At 45.4% G+C, this 27,115-nt stretch overlaps 2 protein-coding genes across 5 annotated transcripts in view; both read left to right on the forward strand.

Annotated features, from left to right (window-relative positions):
* The window catches only part of LOC130109781 (tripartite motif-containing protein 29-like), a 37,409-nt gene extending 35,846 nt beyond the window's left edge, over positions 1–1,563 (forward strand). Inside the window, 1 exon segment of the mRNA XM_056276762.1 lies at positions 1,543–1,563. Within this exon segment, the coding sequence (XP_056132737.1) occupies positions 1,543–1,563 (21 nt within the window).
* Positions 1,513–23,373, forward strand: LOC130109315 (tripartite motif-containing protein 16-like). Of its 4 annotated transcripts, XM_056276156.1 has the most exons (11): positions 1,513–1,813; positions 2,651–3,025; positions 3,262–3,357; positions 5,184–5,417; positions 11,246–11,382; positions 11,534–11,590; positions 11,893–11,958; positions 12,147–12,268; positions 21,391–21,550; positions 21,686–21,733; positions 21,817–21,883. In XM_056276156.1, exons 1-9 carry the CDS (start codon positions 1,565–1,567, stop codon positions 21,477–21,479), a joined length of 1,425 nt encoding a protein of 474 aa, XP_056132131.1. In that variant the 5' UTR covers positions 1,513–1,564; the 3' UTR covers positions 21,480–21,550; positions 21,686–21,733; positions 21,817–21,883. The 4 variants fall into 4 exon arrangements, with proteins under 4 accessions (XP_056132131.1, XP_056132132.1, XP_056132129.1 ...); XM_056276157.1 differs by lacking the exon at positions 21,817–21,883 and having other exon boundaries at positions 21,674–21,730; XM_056276154.1 differs by lacking the exons at positions 11,246–11,382; positions 11,534–11,590; positions 11,893–11,958; positions 12,147–12,268 and having other exon boundaries at positions 21,674–21,733; positions 21,817–23,373.
* Positions 23,374–27,115: the final 3,742 nt, after the last annotated feature.

Consider the following 27,115-nt stretch of genomic DNA (forward strand, 5'->3'; position numbering starts at 1 on the left):
CACCTGGTGGTGGATTTTGGGGGCACGGCCGAGCATGTTTCAGTGGACCGAGTTAAACCCGCACACCTGGACTTGACGCAGCCGTTGGAGTTAGCCCAACCTCCTCGTCGCGGTCGTCCCCCGGCTCCGCCTCCTCCCCCCGTGGAGGCCCGAGCTGCCTCTTCTGCTCCTCAGGCCGACCTCCACAGGCCCGCGTCAATGCCTCCCACAGACACTCCGGCCCCTGTTATCCGGAGCCGCCGCGGACGGCCTGTCGTCCACCCGCGCCTGCCTGACTTCGATTACTAGGGCGAATTCTGGGGGGGCTCATGTGGTGGACACGTATTGGGGACAGAATTCAACCCAGGAACTAAGGGTTAAGTCATGGTTGCCCTGGCAGGTTAACGCAGGGTTAAGTTATGGTTGTCCAGCCAGTTATCTGGTTATTCTTGCCACCTCCGCTCAGTCGAGCTGTGGGTTTGGTTTGTCTCGCTGATTTACCGTGGATTAAAGAAAGTTGCCTACACGGCTAAAGTGTGAACCTACGGTCTTCTCCGTTACTTCGGCTCTACAACTGCACCTTTAAGACACATGAACGCGCACGAAGAAACGAAAAGCGCGAGAGGGAGAGTACGAGCAGCGTGGACGGAGCGCTCATGGCGGATGAGCTCTACTGCTGTGCAAAACGGACTAACGTTAAAACCTTATCAAGTGGTCATAGGCGGTGGTTGTCAAATATCTCTCCATTCTGTGAACCTACAGACTCTGTCTCATGACAGCATGTTTTGGGGGGCTGACACACACTTTGAGAAACGCTGTTTACACACACGATCGCCATTAGCTTGTTCGTGTCGCGAAGACTGACTTCAACATATGAAAAGAAAAGAAATCTCGTCAGTCGGTCAGTCATTATCTTACAAGGCCTATGCTGCCATCTAGTGGTGAAAACTACATTTAAATTAAAATAAGTGAATTCAAGTGTGAATTAGAAACATCATAAATCATTGCAATAAATGTGTGTGTGTGTGTATATATATATATATATATATATATATATATATATATATATATATATATATATATATATAAATTAATTATAGTCCCCAAAATACTGGGATAGACTCCAGCTGGGATAGACTCCACGGACCCTGAGAGGAGGATAAGCGGTTCAGCTAATGGATGGATGAATAGGCCCCAAATTGTCCAGAGTGCCACACCGTAAGTTTGTATTAGTGGCTTTATTGATGTGTTAATATGTCCCAGTAACAGCAACACATCTGTCATGTTTCCAGTACTGTGGACTGTACTTCCTTATTAAATGTACTTTAATTTCATATGTCAGTAAAAAACATCAGCAGAGGCATTGAATTGGAAAAGTTGTGTCTGAATTTTTTTTGTCATAAACAACATTTTTGTTGGTGTTGGACTTTTTAACTCTGTCCCCTGCTTGCCTCTGTTCTCCTGTAAGGCTCCTCCCTCTGGAGAGAACAAGGAAGTCCCTCCCATTCAGTATCCAGCGTCTTTTCAGAGAAAACGAAACTGTTGTCTGCTCTTTTCCGTCAGTGTGAGAGAGGCTGTCAGTAAAATGGCTGAGCAGCAGCAGCAGCAGCAGCAGCAGCAGGGGTTGTTGCTGGACAGAGATCAGTTGTGTTGTTCAATCTGTCTGGACCTCCTCAACCAGCCAGTCACTCTTCATTGTGGACACAGTTACTGTAGAGACTGTATAGAGAGCTGCTGGGGCAAGGATGAAGAGAAGGGAGTGTACAGCTGTCCTCAGTGCAGACAGACTTTCAGTCCGAGGCCTGCCCTTGTGAAGAACACCATGCTGGCTCAGGTGAGACTGATAGGAACAGAAAAGTCATTTATAAGAGGCAGATGTGGCAGTTATTGTGCTGCTGGCAAAAGAAATACTCGTAGTCACATTTTAGTAGTTTGTAGCTTCAATCCATTGAAATGTAATATTATTATTGAGGTGTTGGACTAGCCTTCGGTTCTGTTACCCCAGGAGGACAATCCCAAATGAGGTTTTAGATCCTTGGGCTATTCTGTCGATTTCATTCCTCTCTCAAATCATTTTTACATATATTTTGAATATATGGTGGCTCAGTGGTTAGCACTGTTGCCTCACAGCAAGAAGGTCCTGGGTTTGAACCCCAGGACTTCTCAGGTCCTCTCTGGGTGGAGTTCACATGTTCTTCCCATGTCTGCGTGGGTTCCCTCCGGGTGCTCCAGTTTCCTCTCACCATCAAAAAGACATGCGTGTTAGGGTTCATACTCCTGTCTGTGCCCCTGAGCAAGGTGATGGAAAGAAGAACTGGAGTTGTCAACTGCTTCCATACAACAGGATGGGTTAAATACAGACAACACATTCATTGTAAGAATAAAATGTCAAAAAAATTGGCTTTCTTTTTTTTTTCATTTTCATATATGTTCTCCACACTATTTTACTCCTATTCTTATATTACTATTTTCCCATATCTTATTTATTACTGATATGTTTCTCTGTTTTGTTCTTCACTTCATTCTAACTTAACATCAACATTGTAGTGATGTTGACGATGACATTTTCTTTGTTATCATTATTATCATCATATGTAGTGATCGTAGTAGTAGTACATATTATCATGAACACAGCAGATAATTCCTTTAAGACAGGATTTTAATATTTCAGATTGTGGAGAATCTGAAGACAACAGGGAATCAGCAGGCCTCTCCCTCTGCAGATGTGTCCTACGCTGGCCCCACAGATGTGGCCTGTAATTTCTGCATAGGGACTCGACCCCACAAAGCCCTTATGACCTGTTCAGTGTGCCTGGCCTCCTACTGCTCCACTCACCTCCAGCCTCACTACACTGTTCCTGTGCTGAAGAAGCACAAGCTGGTCTCTGTCACGGCCCGACTGCAGGAGAAGATGTGCTTCAGTCATGACAAGCTGATGGAGGTGTACTGTCGTACAGACCAACAGTGTATCTGCTATCTGTGCATCATGCATGAACATAAGGGCCACGATACAGTGTCGGCTGAAGCAGAAAGGGCTGAGATACAGGTAGGACCACCACAACTTGTTGATCACCAACAAACAAGAGGCAGTCCTGTGAGGTTACATGCAGAATAGTTTTGGTTTGTATATGGAAAACCTTCAGTTTCTCAACATAGAATATTCAGCACATCTAAAAGCCGAGGCTCCCTGTGTTACCGTAAAAACTACTGACCGACACAGAAATGCTTCCCTCTTTAGTCTCCCTTTGCCCAGCTGCAATGTTTTGGTATGTTTTCTTCCAGAAACAGCTGGGTGTTAGTCGCCAGAAAGCCCAGCAGAGACTCCAGGAGAGAGAGAAGGAGATTAAGAAGTTGAGACAGGCTGTGGAGGATCTGAAGGTGAAGAAAATGGACTAAAGTGTGTTCTGTTGTTTGTCTGGTAAAGTGACAAATGACCATGTTGGCCTCTCTCCTAGCGAGGGTTGGCAGAGATATATTCTGTTGGGTGAGGAGAGTCCCAACTTGAACTAAATGTTTGCACAGGTTGTTTTTTTTTTTACTTTATTTTCCAATTTTCAAGTTTTTTTGAAACAGGTATACAAGGCACACGAACAAAAAACAAAAAAAAACGTGTAGGAATCCCCCTCCCCCCCAAGGCTCAAAAAAAGGACTATGCAGGGATTTCTTTTTCCAATTGCACATAATAACCACATTTTTGAAGACGATATAAAGTTGTACACATAAATCTATAAGTATTGTCGTTACAGCCAGGCAAATAAAAAGTACATTCAATAAAAGGGAAAACCTTCAATAAAGTCTATGAAAGGACTCCAGGTCAAAGTAAAGTTTTTGTGGGTTTTACATATTTTATATCGGAGCTTTTCTAAAGGTAGAAAGGACAGCACCTCCCTCAACCACTGCAAAAACGATGGAGCTTTATTCCACTTCCGGTTAAATAGGATAAGTCTGCGTGCTAGTAATGAGGCAAATGCTAGATAGAGCATTTGCCTGCAAAGTTGTGACCTTACAGTTGGGGGCGGTATGCCAAAGATGGCTGTGTGAAAATCAGGATTTATGGTCTGTTTACAGATATGTGAGAATACATTAAATATCTGTCCCCAATAACTGCTGAGGGAGGGACATGCCCAGAACATGTGTCCCACCGAGGCTGGACTATGGCTGCACCTCGGACAGCCAGTGTCTGTGGTGGGAAAGATTCTGGCAAGCTTGTCCCCCGAGTAGTGAAGACGGTGAAGCACCTTAAACTGAATGAAGCCATGTGGTATACACAATGAGGACTTATGTATACGAGTCAAGCTGTCCCGCCATGCCTCTTCAGAAAGCTCTACACCCAGCTCTCTCTCCCATGCAGTTTTTGTTTTGTCCCAGGATATCTGTTTCAATCCCTGTATCAGTGTGTAAATTATAGAGACCCGTTTCCCCAAAGGGATCCATCTCTAGAATAACATCTAATTGGCTCCTGGGTGGCAGATACGGAAATGAGGGAAACACTTTCTTGGCAAAACTACGGATTTGAAGGTGTCTAAAAAAATGGGATGTGGGTATGTTATGGTCTTTGGTAAGTGTTTCAAATGAGGTGAGTGAACCGTCTTTAAATACATCCCAGAAAAACACCAGTCCATGTCTATGCCAATGTTGAAATGTCTTATCTAACACAGATGACGAGAAGAAGTGATTATTTGCTACTGGGAAAAGACCGCTAGCAGGCTTTAATCCAAAATGCCTCCTAAACTGGAGCCATATCCTAAGTGAAGCTTTAACCACCGGGTTTGTTGTTTGTATATTAGGATTATGTGGTAGTGGAGAGGTGAATATGGGTAAAGGATTGGATAAGAGCTCCATGTGAACCCAATCTGTGCCCTGTTGATTCTCATCTGTAAATGCCCAATGGAAAAGTGTTACAATGTTCGCAGCCCAGTAGTTGCACAAGGTGTTTTGCCACATGTTTTATCTTTCACCCTATCTCACCCTTTTTGTTTTATTGTCTTATTTTCATTGTTTGAGTTCATTTGCTAAGGGATTTGTAACTATCTATTTAAATAAAGTGTGATACAAACACAGTTTAAAATGCATCAGAGGTGGAAGAAAGGACTGGAATAGAAGTTCATATTAGTCACATGTACATTTAGGATCCATCTGGTCCTTCTTCTTAAATGAAATGCAGGTTCTTTACCAGGCAGGTGTTTGTATCTTTCTACTGACAGAGCTCTGCACAGACTGCAGTGGAGGACAGTGAGAGGATCTTCACTGAGCTGATGGCCTCCATTGAGAGGAGGCGCAGCGAGGTGAAGGAGCTCATCAGAGCCCAGGAGAAGACTGCAGTCAGTCAGATTGAAGAGCTTCTCCTGCAGCTGGAGGAGGAGATGGAAGAGTGGAGGAGGAGCGATTCTGAGCTGGAGCAGCTGTCACACACTGACGACCACATCCATTTCATTCAGGTGTTGTTTACTCCCCAGATTAATTATGAATTGTGATGTTAAAATATTAGTAGTTGTTAGTAATTAGTAGTAGTATTGAGTAGAAGCAGAATACTTCACAACTACTATCATTAAACATTTATGGACATGCTACAGTACCAGAGGAGAGAAAAAAGATACATGTATTTATGTTAACATTAGTTTACTGGAATATTAAATGATCTTTCCCTCACACACACACACACACACACACACACACACACACACACACACACACACACACACACACACACACACAGAGAGTTAGTTTAGAGACCAGCATTTATTTTGACAGGCTGTTATGTGTCGAAGACTATCGGATCTTCACACACGTTACGTGTTGTGTCGGGCTTCACATAGGCTTAAATTTAAAATTATATTCGGGGCGACACTCAAAACATTGGGGCTGAAGCCCCGGCAAAATGACCTGGCGACGCCGATGGTTGTGTGGGACTTTTATCTTTCATGAAATAATAGTGATTCTTGGTACAAACGTAACTCTTCTTCTGTTTGTTGTTGTTCTGTGGAGAGTTTCAGGAAAGATGGGAAAGCATTTGTAGTAAAGGTGATGAGCCACAATCTGTACTTGGTGTCCTAGTCAGCTCACTGACCCACACAGCCAGATGGAGAGGGTTTTGTGAGAGACGTGTTTGATGAGACGTCGTGTGTTAGAGACACAGAATTTAACTACATCCTCTTTCTCTGTGTCTCTTTCTCTGTCTCTCTTTCTCTGTCTCTCTTTCTCTCTTTCTCTGTCTCTCTTTCTCTGTCTCTCTTTCTCTCTCTCTCTCTCTCTCTCTCTCTGAGCGGAAGTGCGAGTGAGTGTACGGAGCAGCAGCGTGTTGTTTCGGTGTGAGTGAGTTTCTGAATTTTGGACTTTTTTTGTCTGGTCCTTTTCACGTGCTTTCTGTGGGTGTGTTGTTGTTTATTTTTTAGTTAGTTTTTCTCGGTGGTAGGTTTAAGCGGAGTTTTATTTTCGGTAGCCATACTACCGGCCCGGCGGGGCAATATGGCCGCTGTGGGAGGTGGAGGAACGGCGTTTGAGAAGTCGACACGCCGGCACGCGAGTGGCTCAGGCGGTCAAATGGTCGGTGGAGGAGTGCTGCCTCGCGGTAGGTGAGCATGTGGGCTATGGAAGCATCAAATCGGCGTCCAGAATGAACGGTGCAGTAGTAATGTTTCTTGACAGTATTGATTAGGTCAACCAGATGGTGGAAAGTGGTGTGGTGATTAGGGACATGTTTACTCACGTTCTGCCGCTGGTTAACCCAGCCAAGAGAACCCCCATTTCCAATGCTCCCCCGTTCATGAGTAATGCAGCTTTTGCGAAGGAGCTTGCAAGATACGGACAGCTAGTGTCCCCGATAAAAATGGTCTCCTCCGGTTGCCAGTCTCCTCACTTGAAACACGTTGTGTCCCATAGGAGGCAAGGTTTCATGATTTTGAAAAATAATGCAGAGGATTTGGATCTGAAGCTGAAATTCAGGATTGATGACTTTGATTATATTGTATCTGTTACATCTGTATGATGAAATTTTTTGGCTGTGGGTCAGAGGGGCATTTAGTAAGGTCTTGTCCCGGAAGGAGTGAGGGTAGGTTTGAGCCTCAAGGGCCGCCTTCGTCCCCCGATGCCGCCGCGAGCGGCGCATCTCCAGCTGGAGACGGCGCAGCCGAGTCGGCACAGGGCAGACAGGAGGCTGGGAAGCGAGGGGCGGGAGAAACAGACCAGGTGGTGACACAGAAAAATACCGAGCCTGGGGAACATAAGGAAAATGGACGGACTGAGCAGGCAGGAGAAGGAGGTGTGCAGGCTGAGCATTTTAAAAACGTTGAGCATACTGAGAAGGTAACAGAACTTGGGCAGGTCACATCTGATGGCCAGGATGAGCAGGTAGCGGACGTTGAACAGAATGAAACGGAAGATGAAAACAGTGAGACCAGGGATCATAGCAAATTGGCTGGGCCAGGTACGAATTGTTGTCGGAGGACGCAAATACAGCAGACTGCTGTTAGAGTGGCAGAGTCTGTACTCGAAGAAGAGGCAGAGATTATGTTGGACGATGAAATAAAATCAAAAATGTCAATTAAAAGGAAGCCGACTGAAGGTAGACAGGAAAATTTAAAAGCGAAGAGGATCAAAAGATAAAAAGCCATCCTCCTCTTTGTCTGATGAGAACACAGACGAAAGTGAGTGTGAGTTAGGTTCCTCTCCTCATACACAGGTGGACACGGAAGGGAGCTATGCCTTTCTGAAGATCAGGCAGTTTTTGCAGGTTACCAAGGGTTTGAGGGCAGTCAAGGTGGAAAACTATTTTCCAGACTTGCAGCTTTTTATTGGCTCAGTTAAGTGCTTTATGAAAAACACAGGGGACTTGGAGGTGAACACATTTACTGAGCAGGAAGTATTCAGACTGAAAAAACTTGTTCAGAAAGTAAAATTGCAACTTCATGATGATATTTAAGATACGTTTGGGTATTTTTATCTTTTTGGTCAGTGTAAGCTTGTTTCTGGCACAGTTCAGCCCCACTCTCCTCATGTGTAATATAAAATTAGGCACTTTAAATCTGAATGGAGCAAGAGATGACATGAAAAGAGCTGCTGTGTTTAAGCTGGTTGAGCTGAAGAAAATAGATGTCTTGCTTGTGCAAGAAACACATAGCACAGCAGATAATGAAACTGAATGGAAGAGGGATTGGACTGGAAAATTGATTCTCAGTCATAAATCAAATATTAGTGGTGGGGTCAGGATTCTTTTCTCAAGAGATTTTTTGCCATGCTCCCTTGAGGTAGAGGAAGTAGTCGAAGGCCGGCTACTGAAAGTAAGAGCGCATTATGAAAACACAACACTAGTTTTTATAAATGTTTATGGTCCAACCCTTGGCCCTGAAAGATTAGTTTTTTTGGATGTGTTATCTGATGTTATTAGTAAATGTGACAGTGAGGAGTATTTATTTCTGGAAGGGGACTTTAACTGTACAGAGAATTGCAAGTTGGACAGGAACCATCAGGAACCACATCCTGCATCTCTTAGTCGGCTTACACGCTTGGTTAATTCGTCTGAACTGAAAGATGTTTGGAGAGCTTTTTATGGGACTCAAAGGCAGTATACATGGACACATCTAAAAGATAACGCACTATCCATGGCACCGCTTGATCGGTTTTATTGTTTTAAACATAATTTTAATGTGTTTAAACAATGTAACATGCTTCCAGTTTGTTTCTCTGACCACTCTCTTGTACAGTGCTCGGTTTTCATACGAATTGTTAAAACAAATGGTGCTTTCTGGGATTTTAACTCGGGCTTCCTAAATGATAACAACTTTAGAGATGCTTTTAAGTTTTTCTGGGGCCAATATAGAAGCCGAAGGTCTGAATTTAGTTCTCTACAGCAATGGTGGGACATTGGCAAATGTCAGATAAAGCAGTTTTGCCGGCAGTACACTCGCAATGTCACCAGAGACATAGCCAGATCTATGAGAGATCTAGAGGATGAAATGGTGGAACTACAGAATTTGGCAGATTCCACAGGAGACAGAGGCCATGTAGAGACTCTCAAATCCAGAAAGTCTGCTTTGGCTAGCCTGCTGGGTATTACAGCACAGGGGGCACTGGTCCGCTCACGCTTTCTGAACGCCACACATATGGATGCTCCTCCTCACTTTTTCTTTAGTCTAGAGTGCAAGAATGGGCAGAGAAAAACCATTCACTCTCTGCGTACTAACACTGGTGTGCAGCTGTCAGATTTTTCTGGAATTCTGAAATACGCAGCAGGGTTCTACAGTGACCTCTATAAGAGTGAACTCAGGCAGGATGTGCTGGGGGCTGAGTCATTCTATCATGGGCTAAAAAAGGTTGAGGTAGCACTCAATACAGACCTCGAGGCACAACTGTCCCCTGAAGAACTTCATGACGCCCTGCAAGGTCTGGAAAGTGGCAAGGCACCTGGTATAGACGGGTTACCAGTTGACTTCTATAAGTCTTTTTGGCCGGTGCTCGGAGGGGATTTGTTGACTGTACTGAGGAACAGTGCAACTGAGGGGCGATTGCCTCAGAGTTGAAGAAGGGCTGTCATTACTCTCTTGCCGAAGAAAGGGGATCTGCAGGACACTAAGAACTGGCGGCCAGTGTCCCTGCTCTGCACCGATTACAAGATCTTTTCTAAGGTGTTAGCAAACAGACTGAGAAAGGTGATGAAGGACGTCATCCATGTTGACCAGACTTACTGTGTGCCTGGTAGGCTGATCACTGACAACATTACATTAATTAGGGACGTTTTGGACATCTCTAGTTCATTGGGAGTGGAAACTGGTCTTATTTCCATAGATCAGGAAAAGGCTTTTGACCGGGTTGAACACCAGCACTTGTGGCAAACCATGAAAGCTTTCTGTCTCAGCCCAGGTTTTATAGCTACGATCAAGGTTTTGTACAGTGACATTGAGAGTGTACTTAAAATTAACGGTGGTTTGAGTGCTCCTTTTAAGGTTCAAAGGGGAATCAGGCAGGGATGTTCTTTGTCTGGAATGTTGTACTCACTGGCCATTGAGCCCCTGTTGCATAAATTGAGGTGTGAGTTGTCTGGAGTTGCTTTTGCTGGTTGCGGCGCAACTTTTAAGCTCTCTGCCTATGCCGATGATGTAGCTGTTTTTGTAAAGGACCAAACAGATGTTGATGTCTTAGTAAAAATGTTATCAAGTTTGGTCAGATATCATCAGCTAGGGTAAACTGGGGGAAAAGTGAGGCATTGATAGTAGGAGAGGGACTGAACGGTAAACTCAAAATAATTTTATTGCTTTTCACACAGGAAGGCAAATGCATTTATACAGTTATACAGTAGAATTAAGAATGATTGTGTTAGCAGTGGAACAATAAAGACAACAGTGTTATAATTGTCCTGCTAGTGATACAAAAACCCATCCCTCAAAGCAAGCCCACCCAATTCTCGAAACCCCCCACTCCACCACCCATCCCATGAACCCTCCTCCCCACCACCCATCCCATGAACCCCCTTCCCCACCCTCCACTCCAGTCCCCCCCCCCGCCCACTATCCCGCCCGTTCCCCTGGGGTCACATTCATACACACACATTCATTTCAAGGGAGAGGGGAAGGAGGAGAAAAAAAGGGGGGCCAACTAAAGAGAGTTGAGAGAAAACATGGTAAACGAAGAGAGATGGGAAACTAAAAGGAATAAAATAAGGATAACATGAAAAGAGTGAATAATGAATAATAAAAAAGAGGGGGGGTCAGCTCTGATCAGTCAGTTTCTTCATTGATAGTTAAGGTGTCAATGTGTTCTAAGAGGGGTTGCCAAGTTTTACGGAATGTCTGTAGAGAACCCTTAAATGAGTATCTAATTTTCTCAAGCTTGATGCAGTGCAGTATCTGCTGAATCCAGCTATACGCCCATTTCACGCCGCGGCCATCTTGGATTTAAAAAAACCAAGCGGTGGGAACTTACCCACGCCCCCTTCTTACTTCATTGAAAACACTGCTGGAAGCAACATGTCGTACTGCTGTGTACCATCCTGCAACTCCTATCAAAGAAGGGAAAGAGATAAATCCTTGATGTTTCACCGCTTCCCCAAACGCCTGCACACCCGTAAGGCATGGGTGGTGAAAATTAAGAGGGATACAGGGCCACATTTTCAGGTAACTACCAATACCTTCACCTTTACCTAGCTAGCTGGCTGGATAAGCTAGCTAACAACGTTGCTAGGGAGCTAGCTAGCTAGCTTTCTGGTCTAACTACAACCATAACAGTTAACATGTTGCTGACAGTAACGTCAGATATCATTTGTCTAATATTATAGATCACAGACAACACCAGGGTGTGCTCAAAGCACTTCACCGAGGACTGTTTTCGCAAGACGTTTCTTGGGCTGACAAAACTGAAACCCGGAACTCTACCGACCATTTTCCCATGGTCAAATCAACCTACGCCGAGGAGGTAGCTAAGTTTACTAACTTTACTAGCAGACAGAAATCACGGTAGGTCATGCAGAGCTATAATAACGTTAGCTGGATGTTGTCATGAAAATGATTTTAGGATGTTGATGAAATGAACCATAATACCTGCCATTAATAGCTTGTATTTTTAGGGTTCCTGTTCGTGGTGGTCAACCTGCTGGGGAGGTGACACCCGAGTCAGCAGATGAGTGAGTAACGTTTACAGTTGTGCACTCATGTTTACAACTAAATTCCACATTAAGATGCCATATGGCTAAATGTTTACTCCTCCTGCTATTATTGCAACAGACATGATGTACATGTAGGCCTACTGTATGCATTGAGCTGCAGAGGTTGCATGTACATTTAAGGTTACTGTATGCATTGAGCTGCAGAGGTTGCACCATGTACAGCCAGTTAAATAATATTGGGGTGAACAGTTTCACTGTGACTAAAACATTAGAAGGAAGACAGAAGTTTGACATTGAAAAATGTTTGCTCCTGTTTGTAGTTGCATTGGTGACTTAATAGCGGAAGAAGATGAAGAGGAACATGAAGAGGAACATGAGGGAGATAGGTGAGTTGTTACTGTCAGTACAATACAAATTTTCTAACATGTAGATTACTGCATTGTATAATATGTATATATATATTCACTAATCTTTCAATAGTGGATAGCTCTGTTCTGATACATCATCTTGATAACAGGAAAATGTGTGAATTTATATTGCTTCCCACATGTATGACATATCCTCATGTGTCCAGTGAGGTTTGGGCGACTCTACCTGATCATGACTACGACGTGAAGCCCCTTTCAGTGGAAGACCAGCTTGACGCAGTAAAGAAACGCATCGCTTTCCTGGAGGACGAAAATAAAAAGCTGAAAAGTGAGCGTTTTGGTCTAGAACGCTTCCAGTGTGCACCCAATCTGATCAGGGTTTACACTGGTTTTAAGGATTGCCACACCCTCAAAGCACTCTTCCTAGCTTTACAGCCTACTGCAGAGTCCATGGTGCGATGGACTCAAATGCAAAGGAACAGCCATAACCTAGAACACATTTCTGTGTCTGGCTTCCATGCAGAGCATTTATCGCTGATTGATTAGTTTTTCCTGTTCTTGTGCCGTGTGAGGCAGGGCTTTGTTGCTCTGGATTTATCTGTACGATTCAATGTGTCGCCGGCCACAGTCAGCAGGAACTGTACGACGTGAGCCAACTATTTGCTCTTTATGTTAGGGACCCTCCCAATATGGCTTAGTAGAGCAGCAGTAGACGAGCTAATGCCACCAGTATTCAGGGAATTCTACCCAAACACAAGAGTGATACTAGACTGCACAGAGATCCGCATCGAGACAGCTAGTTCGAAGGTTTTGAACACCATGACATACTCCCATTATAAAAGTAACACTACACTGAAATCCCTAATTGGATCACTCCCTCAGGGTCAGTTAGCCTGGTAAGTAATCTATACACAGGATGTATTTCTGATAAGGAGATAACTAAGAGGTCAGGTGTTCTGGACCTCTTAGAGTCAGGTGATGAGGTCATGGCCGATAAGGGCTTCCTTATCAAAGACCTGCTCGATGAAATAGATGTAAAACTTGTCATCCCTGCATTTTTAGGCCCAAGTGGACAGTTTAGCTGTGATGAGCTCACAGACACACAGACTATTGCTGGCTTGAGAACACATCGAACGGTCAATAAGACGCATAAAGGAGTACCAAATTTTTGATGGAGTCATACCCCTTTCACTAAGTGGAACAGTCAACCAACTGTGGACTGTGTGTGCTCTCCTAACAAATTTTCAGGGACCACTGTTTTAAACCTTTGTTAAATTCAGCTGACAAGAAAATAGTACACACAAACCTTAGATAGATTGAAACATATTTAACTTCATTTCAGTACAGTCCAATTTTTTAGCCCACACCTTGAGATGAGCAATCACTATCTTAGTTTTGTAAACAATTGATGATTTGAGTTGGTAGCCAGTTCCAGTTTATTGCTACAACAGAATGACAGTTGACCGAACATATTTTAGTTTAAAATGAACCAACAGTTTTGTTAAAGTTAAAGGACAAAGAATGAAAATATTGTAGATGGGACAATCTAATGTATAAATATTGAATGTACAGTATAAAAATGAAATGTATCTTATTTTTTATTTTATTGTGATTAAACAGCTTCTTTGAATACAGCCCTGTGTGTGTCTCTCCTCACTGGCACAGCAGAGGCAGAAAGTACTCGAAAAAGAAAAGATCCAGCTTAGTTTTCATATTGTGGTAAATGACGGTAGGTGCTCGAGGTTGGTAGTCCAAACCATGTTTGCTGCTGGCCCCGGCTGCATTGTTTCCGATTGAGTAAGAAGGGGGCGTGGCTAAGTTCCCACCACTTGGTTTTTTAAAAATCCAAGATGGCCGTGGCGTGAAATGGGCGTATTGTGAGTGGGAGGGGAAGAGTGGGTCCATTTAAGAAGTATGAGCCTTCGGGCAAGTAGAGTAGTAAATGCAATAACTTGGTTTGTGGCCTTAGGAAACATAGGTTGGGATTCGGCAATTCCAAGGAGGGCAGTGAGAGGGACAGGGTCTATCACTGTCTCCGAGACGGTACTTAATGTATCAAAAATGTTTATCCAGAATTCAGCAAGCCGCGGACATGACCAGAACATATGTATGTAATCAGCTGGAGACTGTTTACATCTGTTACATGAGTCTGTTCTGTCTGGATAAATCCTAGCTAGTCTAGCGTTGGTATAGTGGACTCTATGTAAAACCTTACACTGCAATAAACTGTGTCTTGCACATATAGAAGAAGTGTGTACAAGGTCTAGTGCCTGCCACCATTGCTCATCTGTCATAGTGGTCCCAAGGTCCTGGTCCCAAGCGGCTCTCAGGGAGTCTAGGTGAGTTGGGTTTAGTCTGAGTATGTTATTGTATAGGATTGAGATGAGACCCTTACGACTAGTGTCTAGACACAGAAACGAGTCTAACTGTGTTTCTGGTGGGCGACCAGGGAACTGTGGGAACTGGTTTTTAACAAAGTGCCTGATTTGGAAGAAGCGGAACAGGTGGGTGTGTGGAAGGTTAAATTTTGTTGACAGCTGTGCAAAGCAGGAGAAAACACCATTAGCGTACAGATTGTAGATGGTTCATAGTCCTTTTTCTGACCAAATTTGGAACACTGGATCAGAGCAAGATGGTAAGAAGAGGTGGTTTCTATATACTGGGGCTAGACCCGTTGGAGAGTGCAGGCCAAACTGCTTCCTAAACTGGTTCCAGATCCTTAAAGTGTTTGTGACTACTGGGTTCTGTGATATTTTTCTAGCTGAGGGGGGTAACTGCGAGCAGACCACCGATCAGAGTGAGAGACGTGCAGAGGCCAGCTCCATCTGTGCCCAGAGAGGCAGGTTATCCTGTGCCGCCGTGGTTTTCCAGAAGAGAATCTTACCGATATTACACGCCCAGTAATAGTAGCGGATATTTGGCAAGGCCAGACCACCTTCACACTTGGGGAGTTGAAGGGCTGAGCTTTTGATACGTGCCCTTTTACTGCCCCACAGAAATGAGTTAATCATCTGATTGAGTGTAGAAAAAAAAGATTTCTTGATGAAAATCGGGATGTGGAGGAACACATAAAGAAAACGAGGAGCAACTGTCATTTTAATCAGATTTGCGCGTCCTGAAAGTGATAGAGGGAGGGAGGACCACTTAGACAGGTCAGACCTAAGACGATCTAACAGGGGTTGGACATTTTTTGCGAATAGCTCAGTAAAAGATTTGGTGAAGAAGACTCCTAAGTATTTGAATCCCTCGGTGACTCATCTAAAGGGAAATGGAGCCTGGGGGAGTCTCTCCGCGGGAGGGTTAATAGGTAGATATTCACTTTTCTGGAGGTTAGGTTTGTATCCAGAAAACTTTTTGAATTGTTCCAGAATGTTCAGGATTACGGGAATGGAAGACAGTGGGTCGGAAACGTAGAGCAGCAAATCGTCAGCGTATAAGGACAGTTTATGAGACACCCCAAACCGTGTAATGCCCTTAAATCTGTCCTCTCCACGGAGCCAAATGGCTAGTGGTTTCACGGCCAAGGTGAACAATAATGGGGATAATGGACAACCTTGGCGGGTGCCGCGGTAGAGTGAGAACTGGCTTGATCTAGTGCCATTAATATAGACCGACGCTACAGGGGAGGAGTACAGGACTTTTATCCAAGAGACAAAATTGGCACCTAGACCAAATTTTTCAAGTATGTAAAACAAGTACCCCCACTCCACCCTGTCAAACGCCTTTTCCGCATCTAAGGAGAGCACTATTTCAGGTGAGTCGGTGGCGGAGGAAAAGAGTATATTAAACAACCTTCTAGTGTTAAAAAAGGATTGTCTTCCGTGGATGAAACCCGTCTGATTGGGGTGAATCAGAGCCAGCACGACTTTTTGGAGACGACACGACAGAACCTTGGCCAGTATTTTTAAGTCCACATTAAGAAGAGAGATCGGCCTGTAACTGCCACAGAGGAGTGGGTCCTTAGACTTTTTGAGCAGCAGTGTAATTGAAGCCTCTGATAAAGTAGAGGGCAAACAGCCTACTAAGAAGGCATCATTGCAGACCCTCACTAAGATTGGGGCGAGTACTTTTGAAAAGGTTTTATAGAACTCAGTGGTGTAGCCATCAGGCCCAGGTGCCTTACTGCTTTGTAGTGACTTTACTGCATCCTTAACTTCTAGAATTGTTATGGGAGTGGCCAGCTCGCTAGAGTCATCCACCTGGGGAAGAGTCAATAGATCTAGAGGATTCAAGTTGTCCCAGTCAAACAGTGATGACTCGGATGAGTATAATTTAGAGTAGTATTCAGAGAAGACGTTACTAATTTTTATAGGGTCTGTTGTGACCTCGCCAGTGTGTGACTGTATTTTAGGTATCAGCTGGGATGTAACTTTCCACACGTGCTTGGTATGCAAGAAGTTTTCCTGGCTTATCTCCCTGTTCGAAAAAGCGTTGTCTGGTACGCAGGACGAGTCTCTCAACTTGACCGGTTGATAGTAAATCGTACTGCGATTGAAGTTGAAGCCGTTTTGTATATAGAGCTGGAGAGGGGTTCTGTGAGTATTGTCTATCCAGTTCTCGTATTGCATCTGAAATTTCTATCAATTTTGAACGTTCTTGCTTCTTGAAATGAGAGACAAACGAAATTATATGTCCGCGGAGGCACACCTTAAAGGACTCCCAAAGTGTGCCACTACTAACATCTGATGTGTCATTTATGTCAAAGAAGACCTGAATTTGTGTAGCAAGAAAGCTTTTAAAATCCGGCTCAGCTAATAAATGTGTATTAAATGTCCATGGTTTGGAAGGTGGTCTGCCATGAGGGAAATTAACCTCTACAGATGTGGGGGCGTGGTCAGAGATAACTATGCTGTGATAGTCACAGGAGCGAACATTGTGAGTTAGATTATTATCAAGTAAAAAGAAATCTATCCGTGAATAAGTGTGGTGAACATGTGAGAAGAATGAGTAAACCTTGTTGGAGGGGAATTTAGTTCTCCAAGGGTCTATTAAGCCCAGTTGCTCAGCATGATATTTTAAAATGTTGGCGGACTTTGACGTTGTTGAGAGTGTGGAGGATGACCTGTCTAGTACTGTATCCTGAACCTGATTGAAGTCCCCACCAATGATAATATAGTGATCACTGATATTAGGTAAGGAGGAGAAAAAATTAGACATGAATTTTTTCGTCATCCCAGGTTGGAGCATACAGTGAGGCCAGGACCATGGGAGTATTCTGTAATCTACCTGTCACTATAACATAACGACCATTGGTGTCGGCTATGGTGGTGACTGGTTCAAAAGCCACATTCTTGTTTATAATAATTGCGGCACCTCTAGCTCTCTCAGAGAAATCTGAGCGGAACAGGTGTCCCATCCATGATCTTTTGATTCGAGAAATGTCTGAAGTGCGGATATGTGTCTCCTGTAAAAAACAAAGGTCACCTTTAAGATGCTGCAAGTGACTGGTCACTTTGTTAGCTTTGATGGCAGTATTCATCCCTTTAACATTCCAGGAGATGAAGCGGATGTTTCTACCACTCACTGACATGGTTCCCTAAGTCGTACCTGTACCTGAAATTGAGCTGAGAGGGGGGGGGGCAAAAAAGGGGGACCAACACGCGTCACACACTCACACACATACTCACCCCAGGGGGACTCCAGTCCCGCAGGAAACTGCAAGCTTACGTATCTCCCTGGATACAATCCTTCCTGGATAAACATATCCTTTCCAGGTTAATCTCCCTCCCCGATGAAATAAAACAATTCCCATCTTAAACCTTTGTATAGAGAAATGTAAAACATAGAACATTGTGTATGAAGAGAGGGAAAGTGGGAAAAAAAGACTGTAATGGTCGGTTCTGACATCCCTTCTCAAAATACCTTTCTCAAATATTAAACTAAATATGGCCAGTCAACTTCGCTGGGTGTAGCATTAACATCAGGCACGGAAGCACCCATTTGTGTACTTACAAGTAACGTAGCCCAACAGTGATCAGAAATGAAAGAAAAATAAAAGCAACATATGAACCAGCATGGAAGCTTTAAGCGCAGTCAGTAATAACATGTTAACGTTAAGTAACCTGTAACGTTGGTAAAATAAACAAGAGGCAGGAGACAGTAACGTTACCGACATAATAAATCCAGCGGTGTCAGCTGCTCATTGTTCAGAGTCCAGTGTGGTCACGATTCTGATTGGAACTGGAAGCGGCCAAACCCGCATATAAGTGAGCTCAAGTCCCAAATATGATGTAAAAAAAAACATGAAACATTTGGATTTGAGAAAAAAAACCGCTGTTACCAAACACAACAACGAAGTCTCCATCAAAAGTGTATGCACAGTAGTGTGGGTAAGAACCGATCTGTAGTCTGTGGTGACATTAGCGTCTGGCTGTGTTCTGTTGGCTAGCCAACGTTAGCTAGCTAGTAGCACGCCAGCCAACGCCAATGCTAACGCTAGCATTAGCCCAGGACTTGCCCGAGCCAGCCAACGTTAGCTATGTTAGCATGTCAAAGCTAGCGAGTCAGCCAATTAGCTGTTTAGCTACCGCGTTACGTTTAGCTACATGCCGTATCGGAGCGACGTGGAGTGTCTGGTTTATGGAGCTGATTTACGAGTGACTGCTCAAAAGATATTTCTTAGCTGCATCCAGAGACGAAAGCCGCACCCTGTCTCCGTTCTCCGTCGTAATCATCAACCTGGCTGGGTACTGGAGGCTGGGCTTGAGACCACGCTGGTAGAGTTGCTCCATCACTTCACGGTAGGGAGCCCGCTGTTCCTGCACATCAGGGCTGTAGTCTTCGTAGAAGGTGATCGGCTTGTTCTGATAGCGGAGCTCTGACCCTGGCTCTGCTCGTCTTCTCTGGGCCTCACGGAGCACTTTCTCTTTCGTTTGGAAGTTGTGGAACCGAATAATGACAGGCCTCGGTCTTTCGCCCGGTCCTGGTTTCGCTGTCAGCGACCTGTGGGCCCTGTCAAGTTCGGGGGGGTTGGGCAAGATGTCAGTCCCCAGGAGCTGGTGCAGGAATTCGGAGAAAAAAGCGGTTGGTTGTGGACCCTCGACCGAGTCTGGGAGCCCAACGATGCGGATGTTGCTGCGTCTGCTCCGGGATTCGAGATCTGCAGTTTTAGCTTTTAATTTGGCGTTACTGGTCATCAGTTCGTTGCACTTAGTTTCCAGTACCTTCAGGCGATCGTCGGTAGATACAGCACTTGTCTCCAGAGAGGTGATCCGCTGCCCCTGATCGGTTACTGTTAGCTGTATCATGTCCGATTTTGCTTTCCAGTGGGGAGATGGCCATCTTGAATTCTGCAGAGAGAGCTTCCTTGTGGGTTTCAAGCAGGCTGACAATGGCAGCCATGCTCACAGCGCCATTAGCCATGCTAGTAGTCTGGTCGATGACAGCTTCAGCTTTAGACATGATGGCAGGGTCTTTTTTGTTCCTCTCTGACTTCTTATTTACTGGTTTACCTTCAGGCTTCGATTGGCTCATGTTTTTAGCAAGCTAGCGCAGTTTAAGATGTAATAATTCAAAATGTGTTTGGGAGGGAGAGTGAAGCGCACCTACTCCTCAGCCACCATTACCGGAAGTCCTGAACGGTAAACTCATGTTACCTGGGGGATTGACATGGAAAAGGGGAGGGATGAAATATCTGGGAGTGTTTGTGGGGAATGACACCTTTTCAAATAAGAATTGGGAGAATGTTTTGGAAAAAGTAGAAGGGCGTCTTAGGAAGTGGAAATGGATTCTACCAAAACTGTCATATAGGGGGCGCATGTTAGTAATCAACAACCTGGTGTCATCAACGCTATGGCATCGATTAACATGCGTTGATCCTCCAACCAACCTCCTGGCCAAGATTCAGGCTGTGCAGGTGAACTTTTTCTAGGACAACTTGCACTGGATTCCTCAGAGTGTGCTGTACCTTCCTAAAGATGTCAAAGGGGTCAAGGGCTGATCCATCTGGGCAGTAGGGGTGCAGCCTTCCGCCTCCAGTTCATTCAAAGATTGCTCACTGGGCCTAGAGATCTAGTGTGGCGACCAGCAGCCTGTGCAATACTTCAACGGTGTTGTGGACTCGGAATAGACCTACCCTTGTTTCTAATGGCTATTAAGAACTTAGACCTCAACGGATTGCCTGGATTTTATCATGGGCTCATAAGAGTGTGGAATATGTTCAAGAAGGAGAGAATGGGCTGTTCTGACTCTCTGAGCTGGCTTCTAAAAGAGCCGGTGGTGTATGGTGGGCGTATGGACACGTTCTGCGACATTGGACCCACGGTATCAAAGCTGTTCTGCCAGGCAAAGGTCGTCATGTTGGGTCAGGTGGTGGAGCTGGCTGGGCCCAATCTTGACAATTCTGCTGCTCTAGCATCTCACCTGGGAGTGAAATCTACGCGCCTCCTTAGTCGGGTACTACTTAAGTGGAACAGTCAGCTCACAGCAATAGAACGGGGGCTTTTGACATCATACTGCAGTGGTTCTACTCATCCCAATTGTGAGGATCCATTTCCTGTTTTAAAGGTTGTTCTTGATCTGAAAAATTGTATGGGGCCACTTTTGAATTTGGGAAATGTTCTTAATGAAAGGCTGAATGTACTTAAAGGTAAGACCATGTATAATAAAAAGCTGGTGATCTGCAGTGGAGGGTCTTGCATGGCATAGTGGCGGTCAATGCTTTTGTTTTTGTGCTAGACCCTAATATGAATGACAACTGTCCCTATTGTGCCCAGAGAGAAACAGTGTTTCATTGCTTTTCAGAATGTGTGAGGCTTACACCCCTGTTCCTGCTACTAGACTGCTTATTTAAATCATCTGGGGAAAGTTTTTGCAAACAAAATTTCATTTTTGGTTCCAAATATAGCCAACGTGTAAAATATAAATGTCAACTCTTAAACTTTATTGCAGGGCAGGCAAAGATGGCTATCTATGTGAGCCGGAAAAAGAGAATTAAAGAATGTATAGAATGTCATGTTGAACTGTTGTTTTGCAGGATGGTCAAGGCCAGGATAAGGCAATGAAAGACCTGGTCATATTCACAACCTTGTGGTGTTATAAAGGCTGCTGTGTTCCACCGTAAAAGATGAGCTGGTCTTTTCTAAAGAGCTAGGATAAAAGGGGTCTTACCTGTTTTTTATTTTTTGAGTTGTCGGTGAATGATTGTTTTTTGGGCTTGTTAAAAAATGCTTATTGATTGTTTGCACCTCGACAAGTATTGTTTATGTTCGGAGGGATTTCAAGTCTGCTTTTTGTCTAAATTTTTCTATTAAATAAAGACTTGGTTTAAAATTCAATTCTCTTTCTCTGTCTCTCTTCCTCTTTCTCTGTCTGTCTTTTTCTGTCTCTCTTCCTCTTTCTCTGTCACTCTTTCTCTTTCCCTGTCTCTGTTTCTCTTTTTCTTGTCTCTCTTTCTCTGTCTCTTTCTCTGTCTCTGTCTCTCTCTCTCTGTCTCTCTTTCTCTCACTCCAGAAATTCAAGTCTCTCTCCCTCCCGGCTGGTTCTCCGGACTCACCGAGCATTGTTGTCCGTCCTCTGCGTTACTTCAGAGATGTGACTGATGATGTGTCTGTCTTCAGAGACAAACTAGACCACATCATGACACACACATGGCCCAGGATTTCATCTCCAGGTAGCTGAAAGGAATATCGAGTATAGAGAAAAACACACACAAACACACAGAAAAACCTCCCTGTACACTTGCAGTCTCATCTAGTTTATAAACGTGTTGTATTTGTTGTGCTTTTCGTTGCAGTGTCTGCTGTAGATGTCTTACTCCCACCAGAACCAAAGACCAGAGAAGACTGTTTACTGTGTAAGCAAAACACTGCAACATACAAATACAACAATTATTAAGTAAATGACAGCAGGTTGACATTAATACTTCTTTTCTTTCAGATTGTCGTCCTCTCACGCTGGATGTGAACTCTGCCCATCAACGTCTCTCCCTGTCAGACGACAACAGGAAGGTGACGTGGACACCACGAGTCTTGAATTATCCTCCTCATTCAGACAGGTTTACTAACTATAGCCAAGTGCTGTGCAAGGAGGGCTTATCTGGACGCTGTTATTGGGAGGTGACATTAAGTGGTCGTGTTGATATAGCAGTGTCATACAAAGACATCAAGAGATCATCACGTGACTCAGCATTTGGTTGTAATGACAAGTCCTGGATGTTAATCTGCTCTGGGGGTCGTTACTGGTTCAGACACAATGGTGTAGTAAGAGAGGTGTCAGGTCCTTCCTCCTCCAGAGTAGGAGTGTTCCTGGACCACAAGGCAGGTGTTTTGTCTTTCTACAGCGTCTCTGACACAACGACCCTCCTCCACAAAGTCAACACCACTTTCACTCAGCCTCTCTATCCTGGACTTTGGCTGTTGGGTAATGGAGCGGTTGCAGAGGTGATGAAGGTCTGGTAAGGAAGATCTCGGTTACGTGTCAGGATTTGTTCTGCGTTTGAAATATATGATTGGAAATAGTTGACGAGTGGAAAGGGCAGAGCTGTCCTCAGAGGAAGACGTGTTTGGTGAACGGGTTTCTTTCACCACTTTCATTTCTTTTTCTCGTTTTCAAAAGAATCTCAGTTCTTATCCAGGGGGACCAAATGGGCGCTAAAAAGCAGCAACTGATGGATCTGGTTTGATCAAACTGAGAGTGAAGGAAGGTTAATTCAGCCCCACACACACAGACTGATAAATAAAGCCAGTTTTAAAGCTTGTTTTAGTCTTAGTAAAGATGCTGGTTGTTATGGAAGAGCGAGGCGAAGGAAGTCAAACTAGTGATGATCGATATTGTAACTTCTTCATCCTGCAGCACATTTTGTAGTCAGGATGGTGTTTTCTTTTCATTCTTGTCAGATAACAGTGTGAAAATCAAAATGTATGAAAGGAGTATACGTTAAATGGATGTTATTTAGCGACTCACATCTTGTTTGTTGTTGCTCAAATCAGTAGAATGTGTTTCAGACAGAAAGGGAGGTAAAAACATGGTGTGTAAACATCCAGATGGAAGATTGTGTGTGGTTGATGTTTAATAGATAGACGCTGAATGATAACATCCACATCAGAACAGCATAAACCTCGATGGATCAGATGAGGTGTTAAAAGACTTCACCCTGCTATTAGTTTACCCCTTCTCTCTCTTCCTCTCTGAAGTCCCCTTTAGCTTCACATGTAGAATTTACTGGACTCACGTTGTGATTGTGTGTTGTAGAGAAATGTTTATGATATGTGCGACTTTAAGAATATACGAGTCAGCTTCCTGTTTATTGATGGTTTCTGTGTGATGTTAAATAAAGTGGTGTTTTGTTCCTGATAACCTGTAAATAAAAGCTATGTTTTATTCCGTGTGTGTGTCTGTGTGACAGAGAGAGAGACAGTAGTGGTTGTGTCTCACCTGTGTGCATCCATGTGCATGTTGTGCAGGTGAACATGTGTGTAGGTTTGTATTAGTGGCTTCACTGAAGTGTTAATATGTCCCAGTAACAGCAACACGTCTGCCATGTTTCCAGTACTGTGGACTGACGAGAGATTACGCGGGGTGCTAGAACAAGCACGTAGATCAGGGCTTAAACTAAACAAGTCCAAATGTGAGTTTGGGATGACAGGTTACTTACCTAGGTGAAAAGGTGTCCGCAGAAGGGATACAGCCTGGTCCAGAAAAGATAAGGGCGATAGTAGAGATGCCAGCGCCAAAAGACAAAACAGACCTGCAACGAGCATTGGTGCTAGTCACCTACATGGGTAAGTTTCTACCAAATATGTCTGCTAACACAAAGGCTCCTCCGTAGTCTACTGGAAAAGCAAAACGATGGGCAGTGGGAGCACGAACATGCAAACGAGTGGGAGGTGTTAAAGGCCAACCTGATCAAAGAGCCGCTGTTAAAATACTATGATGTTGACAAACCGGTCAAAGTCTCAACTGATGCATCCAAAGAGGGTCTCGGAGCGGTGCTGCTCCAACTACACGGCACACAATGGTCTCCTGTTGCTTACGCATCCCGAACAATGTCACCTGCAGAGCGCAACTGTGCGCCAATCGAGAAAGAGACGTTAGGCGCAGTTTTCGGATGTGAAAAGTTCCACGAATATATATCTATGGCAGGGAACTAATACTAGAGACTGGTCATAAGCCGCTTATCCCAATTTCCAGAAAGCCACGTGGGGACGCACCGCCGCGCATCCAGCGTCTTATGTTACGGCTACAGAAGGACCACGTGACAGGGCTCGAGGGTGCGACCAACATTTTTAAGAGTGCGACTGAAAAAAATGATAGGTGGCACTGGTGCAGCCGATGCTGCTCGGGTGAACACTGAAATCTCTTTCGCAAGCGCAGCATCTCTCTGTGTTCTCCTGACGGTATCGTGGTCTAAACCAATAAGAGACAGAGCTCGGGCGGGTCCTTGCCTCTGATTGGCTGTGGTCCTTTCACTGCTCTAAGTAGTGTCAGTTCAAAAAATGCGAGCGACCTGAGCAGGCTGAGCGCCAGAGAAGTTGAACGGGAAAATAATAGCCTATAGGTCGACGCGACAAAACGAGTGAAAATGAAGCGAGGTAGAGCCATTGAAAGTGTTTTTACTAAAAAAACGAAACCTACTCCTTCAACCAGCCCTACTGTCACTTTTATTTGGAAATGTTTAAATGTTTTAAATGTTCAATTTAAGCTCAGTGTAGCACTTTAAACACTTTATTTTTATTTATATATTCTTCATATATATACATATTCTTTATATATTGTGTTTAAAATAAAGACAAGCTTTTTCTACACCTTATTGTATTAAAAAATCATTCACATTATATGACAGACGAGCGATAAAAAGGAGACCTTTTGGTGTAAAAGGCGACGCAGTGAAAAATGTGGGTGCACCTAAATTTTGTGCTGGTGCACCTAAAAAAAAGTTAGGCGCACCAGTACTTAGTAGGGGCAGACGCTCTCAGCAGCGCGAGTTTGAGGGACACGGCCCCGAGCAGCACCGAGCAGGAGGTGCAAATCCACGTGGACATCGTGAAAGGCCAGCTGCCCGCATCAAACGAGAGAAATGGGCCCCGCTCGCGCAGGAAACGGCGAGCGACAGAGAGTTGCAGGATGTCTGTCATAGCAGCCATCCTCTCACCAGGAGATGAGGCCAGCATACTGCCAAGTCCGTATCGCCACACCAGAGATGAACTGTCAGTGATCGACGGGGTACTCCTAAAAGGTAAAACAAAAATAGTAGTTCCCAGCTCCACGAGATCAGAGATGGCTAAGTTAGCACGTGAGGGCCATTTGGGAATCGAGAAAAGCAAGAGGCGGGCTCGTGATGTACTGTGTTGGCCATACAGGAACAGAGATATTGAGACTCTAGTACAGCGATGTGAGATATGCTAACAGCACAGGTCTATGCAGCCTAGAGGGCCGCTTCTGCCTCATAGCAAACCGACCGAGCCATGGAGAAAAGCAGGTGCAGACCTATTTCAGCTGAAAGGGAGAGACTATTTTGTAGAGCCGAAGGAACGGAGAAGACCGTAGGTTCACACTTTAGCCGTGTAGGCAACTTTCTTTAATCCACGGTAAATCAGAGAGACAACCAAACCACAGCTCGACTGAGCGGAGGTGGCAAGAATCACCAGAAAACTGGCTGGACAACCATAACTTAACCCTGCGTTAACCTGCCAGGGCAACCATGACTTAACCCTTAGTTCCTGGGTTGAATTCTGTCCCCAATACGTGTCCACCACATGAGCCCCCCCAGAATTCGCCCTAGTAATCGAAGTCAGGCAGGCGCGGGGGTCGACAGGCCGTCCGCGGCGGCTCCGGATAACATGGGCCGGAGTGTCTCTGGGAGGCATTGACGCAGGCCTGTGGAGGTCAGCCTGAGAAGCAGAAGAGGCAGCTCGGGCCTCCACGGGGGGAGGAGGCGGAGCCGGGGGACGACCGCGACGAGGAGGTTGGGCTAACTCCACTGGCTGCGTCAAGTCCAGGTGTGCGGGTTTAACTCGGTCCACTGAAACATGCTCGGCCGTGCCCCCAAAATCCACCACCAGGTGCTTAGTTCCCCGTTCCAGGACGCGGAAGGGGACGTCATAAGGGGGTTGCAGAGGGGGGCGGTGTGCGTCGTGACGGATGAACACGTAGTCCGCTGACTGCAGACCTGGGGCACCTGGGACACCGGAGCGCCGTGTTGGGCGGTAGGGACGGGTGTGAAAGCTCTGACCCCGTCCAGCAAGGAGGCTCGTTGGTCCACAGCTGACCAGGGACGCGTTGCATTGGGCATGAAATCGCCTGGGACTCACAGCGGCGTGCCGTACACCAGCTCCGCAGAGGAGGCTTGTAGGTCTTCCTTCGGGGCGGTCCGCAGGCCCAGCATGACCCATGGGAGCTTGTCGACCCAGTTGCAGTCCTTGAGAGTAGCCCGAAGCGCAGCCTTCATGGACCGGTGGAAGCGCACACATAGGCCGTTCGCCTGAGGGTGGTAGGCGGTAGTGCGATGAAGCTTGACGCCCAGAGCCTCACCCACAGCATTCCATAGCTCTGAGGTAAACTGTGGCCCGCAGTCAGATGAAAGGTCGGAAGGCGTACCGAAACGTGAGACCCACGACCCAATAAAAGCCCGGGCCACATCAGCAGACGTCGTGGATGCCAGGGGAACAGCTTCAGGCCAGCGCGTAGTCCTGTCCACCACAGTGAAGAGGTAGGTGAACCCATGGGAGGGGGGTAGGGGACCAACCAGGTCGACGTGGACATGGTCAAATCGTCTCTCCGGCACTGCGAAGCGTTCCAGGGGCGCCTTAATGTGGCGGTGTATCTTAGCCCGCTGACAGGCAACACACGAGTCGGCCCACGCTTTCACGTCTCTCTTAAGTCCCTCCCACACAAACTTAGCAGAGGTCAGGCGCACGGATGGCTTACCGCCTGGATGAGAGAGGCCGTGCACAGCTTCAAATACGGGGCGTCTCCAGCTGTGCGGGACGATGGGCCTGGGCTGTCCTGTGGAGACGTCACACAGGAGGGTGACACCTGTGTCGCTGAAAGGAACGTCCTGCAGGCGGAGCCCCGTGTCGGAGGCCCGGAGACGGAGGATGCTCGGGTCCGTGGCCTGGTCAGCAGCCATCTGTGCATAGTCCAGGCCTAGGTGGACCGCTCCAATCACTGCCCTAGAGAGGCAGTCAGCTACCTGGTTAGACTTACCAGCGACGTGCTGGATGTCGGTAGTGAATTC

The sequence above is a fragment of the Lampris incognitus genome, chromosome 3, assembly GCF_029633865.1.
Source record: "Lampris incognitus isolate fLamInc1 chromosome 3, fLamInc1.hap2, whole genome shotgun sequence".
Lineage (NCBI taxonomy): Eukaryota > Metazoa > Chordata > Actinopteri > Lampriformes > Lampridae > Lampris > Lampris incognitus.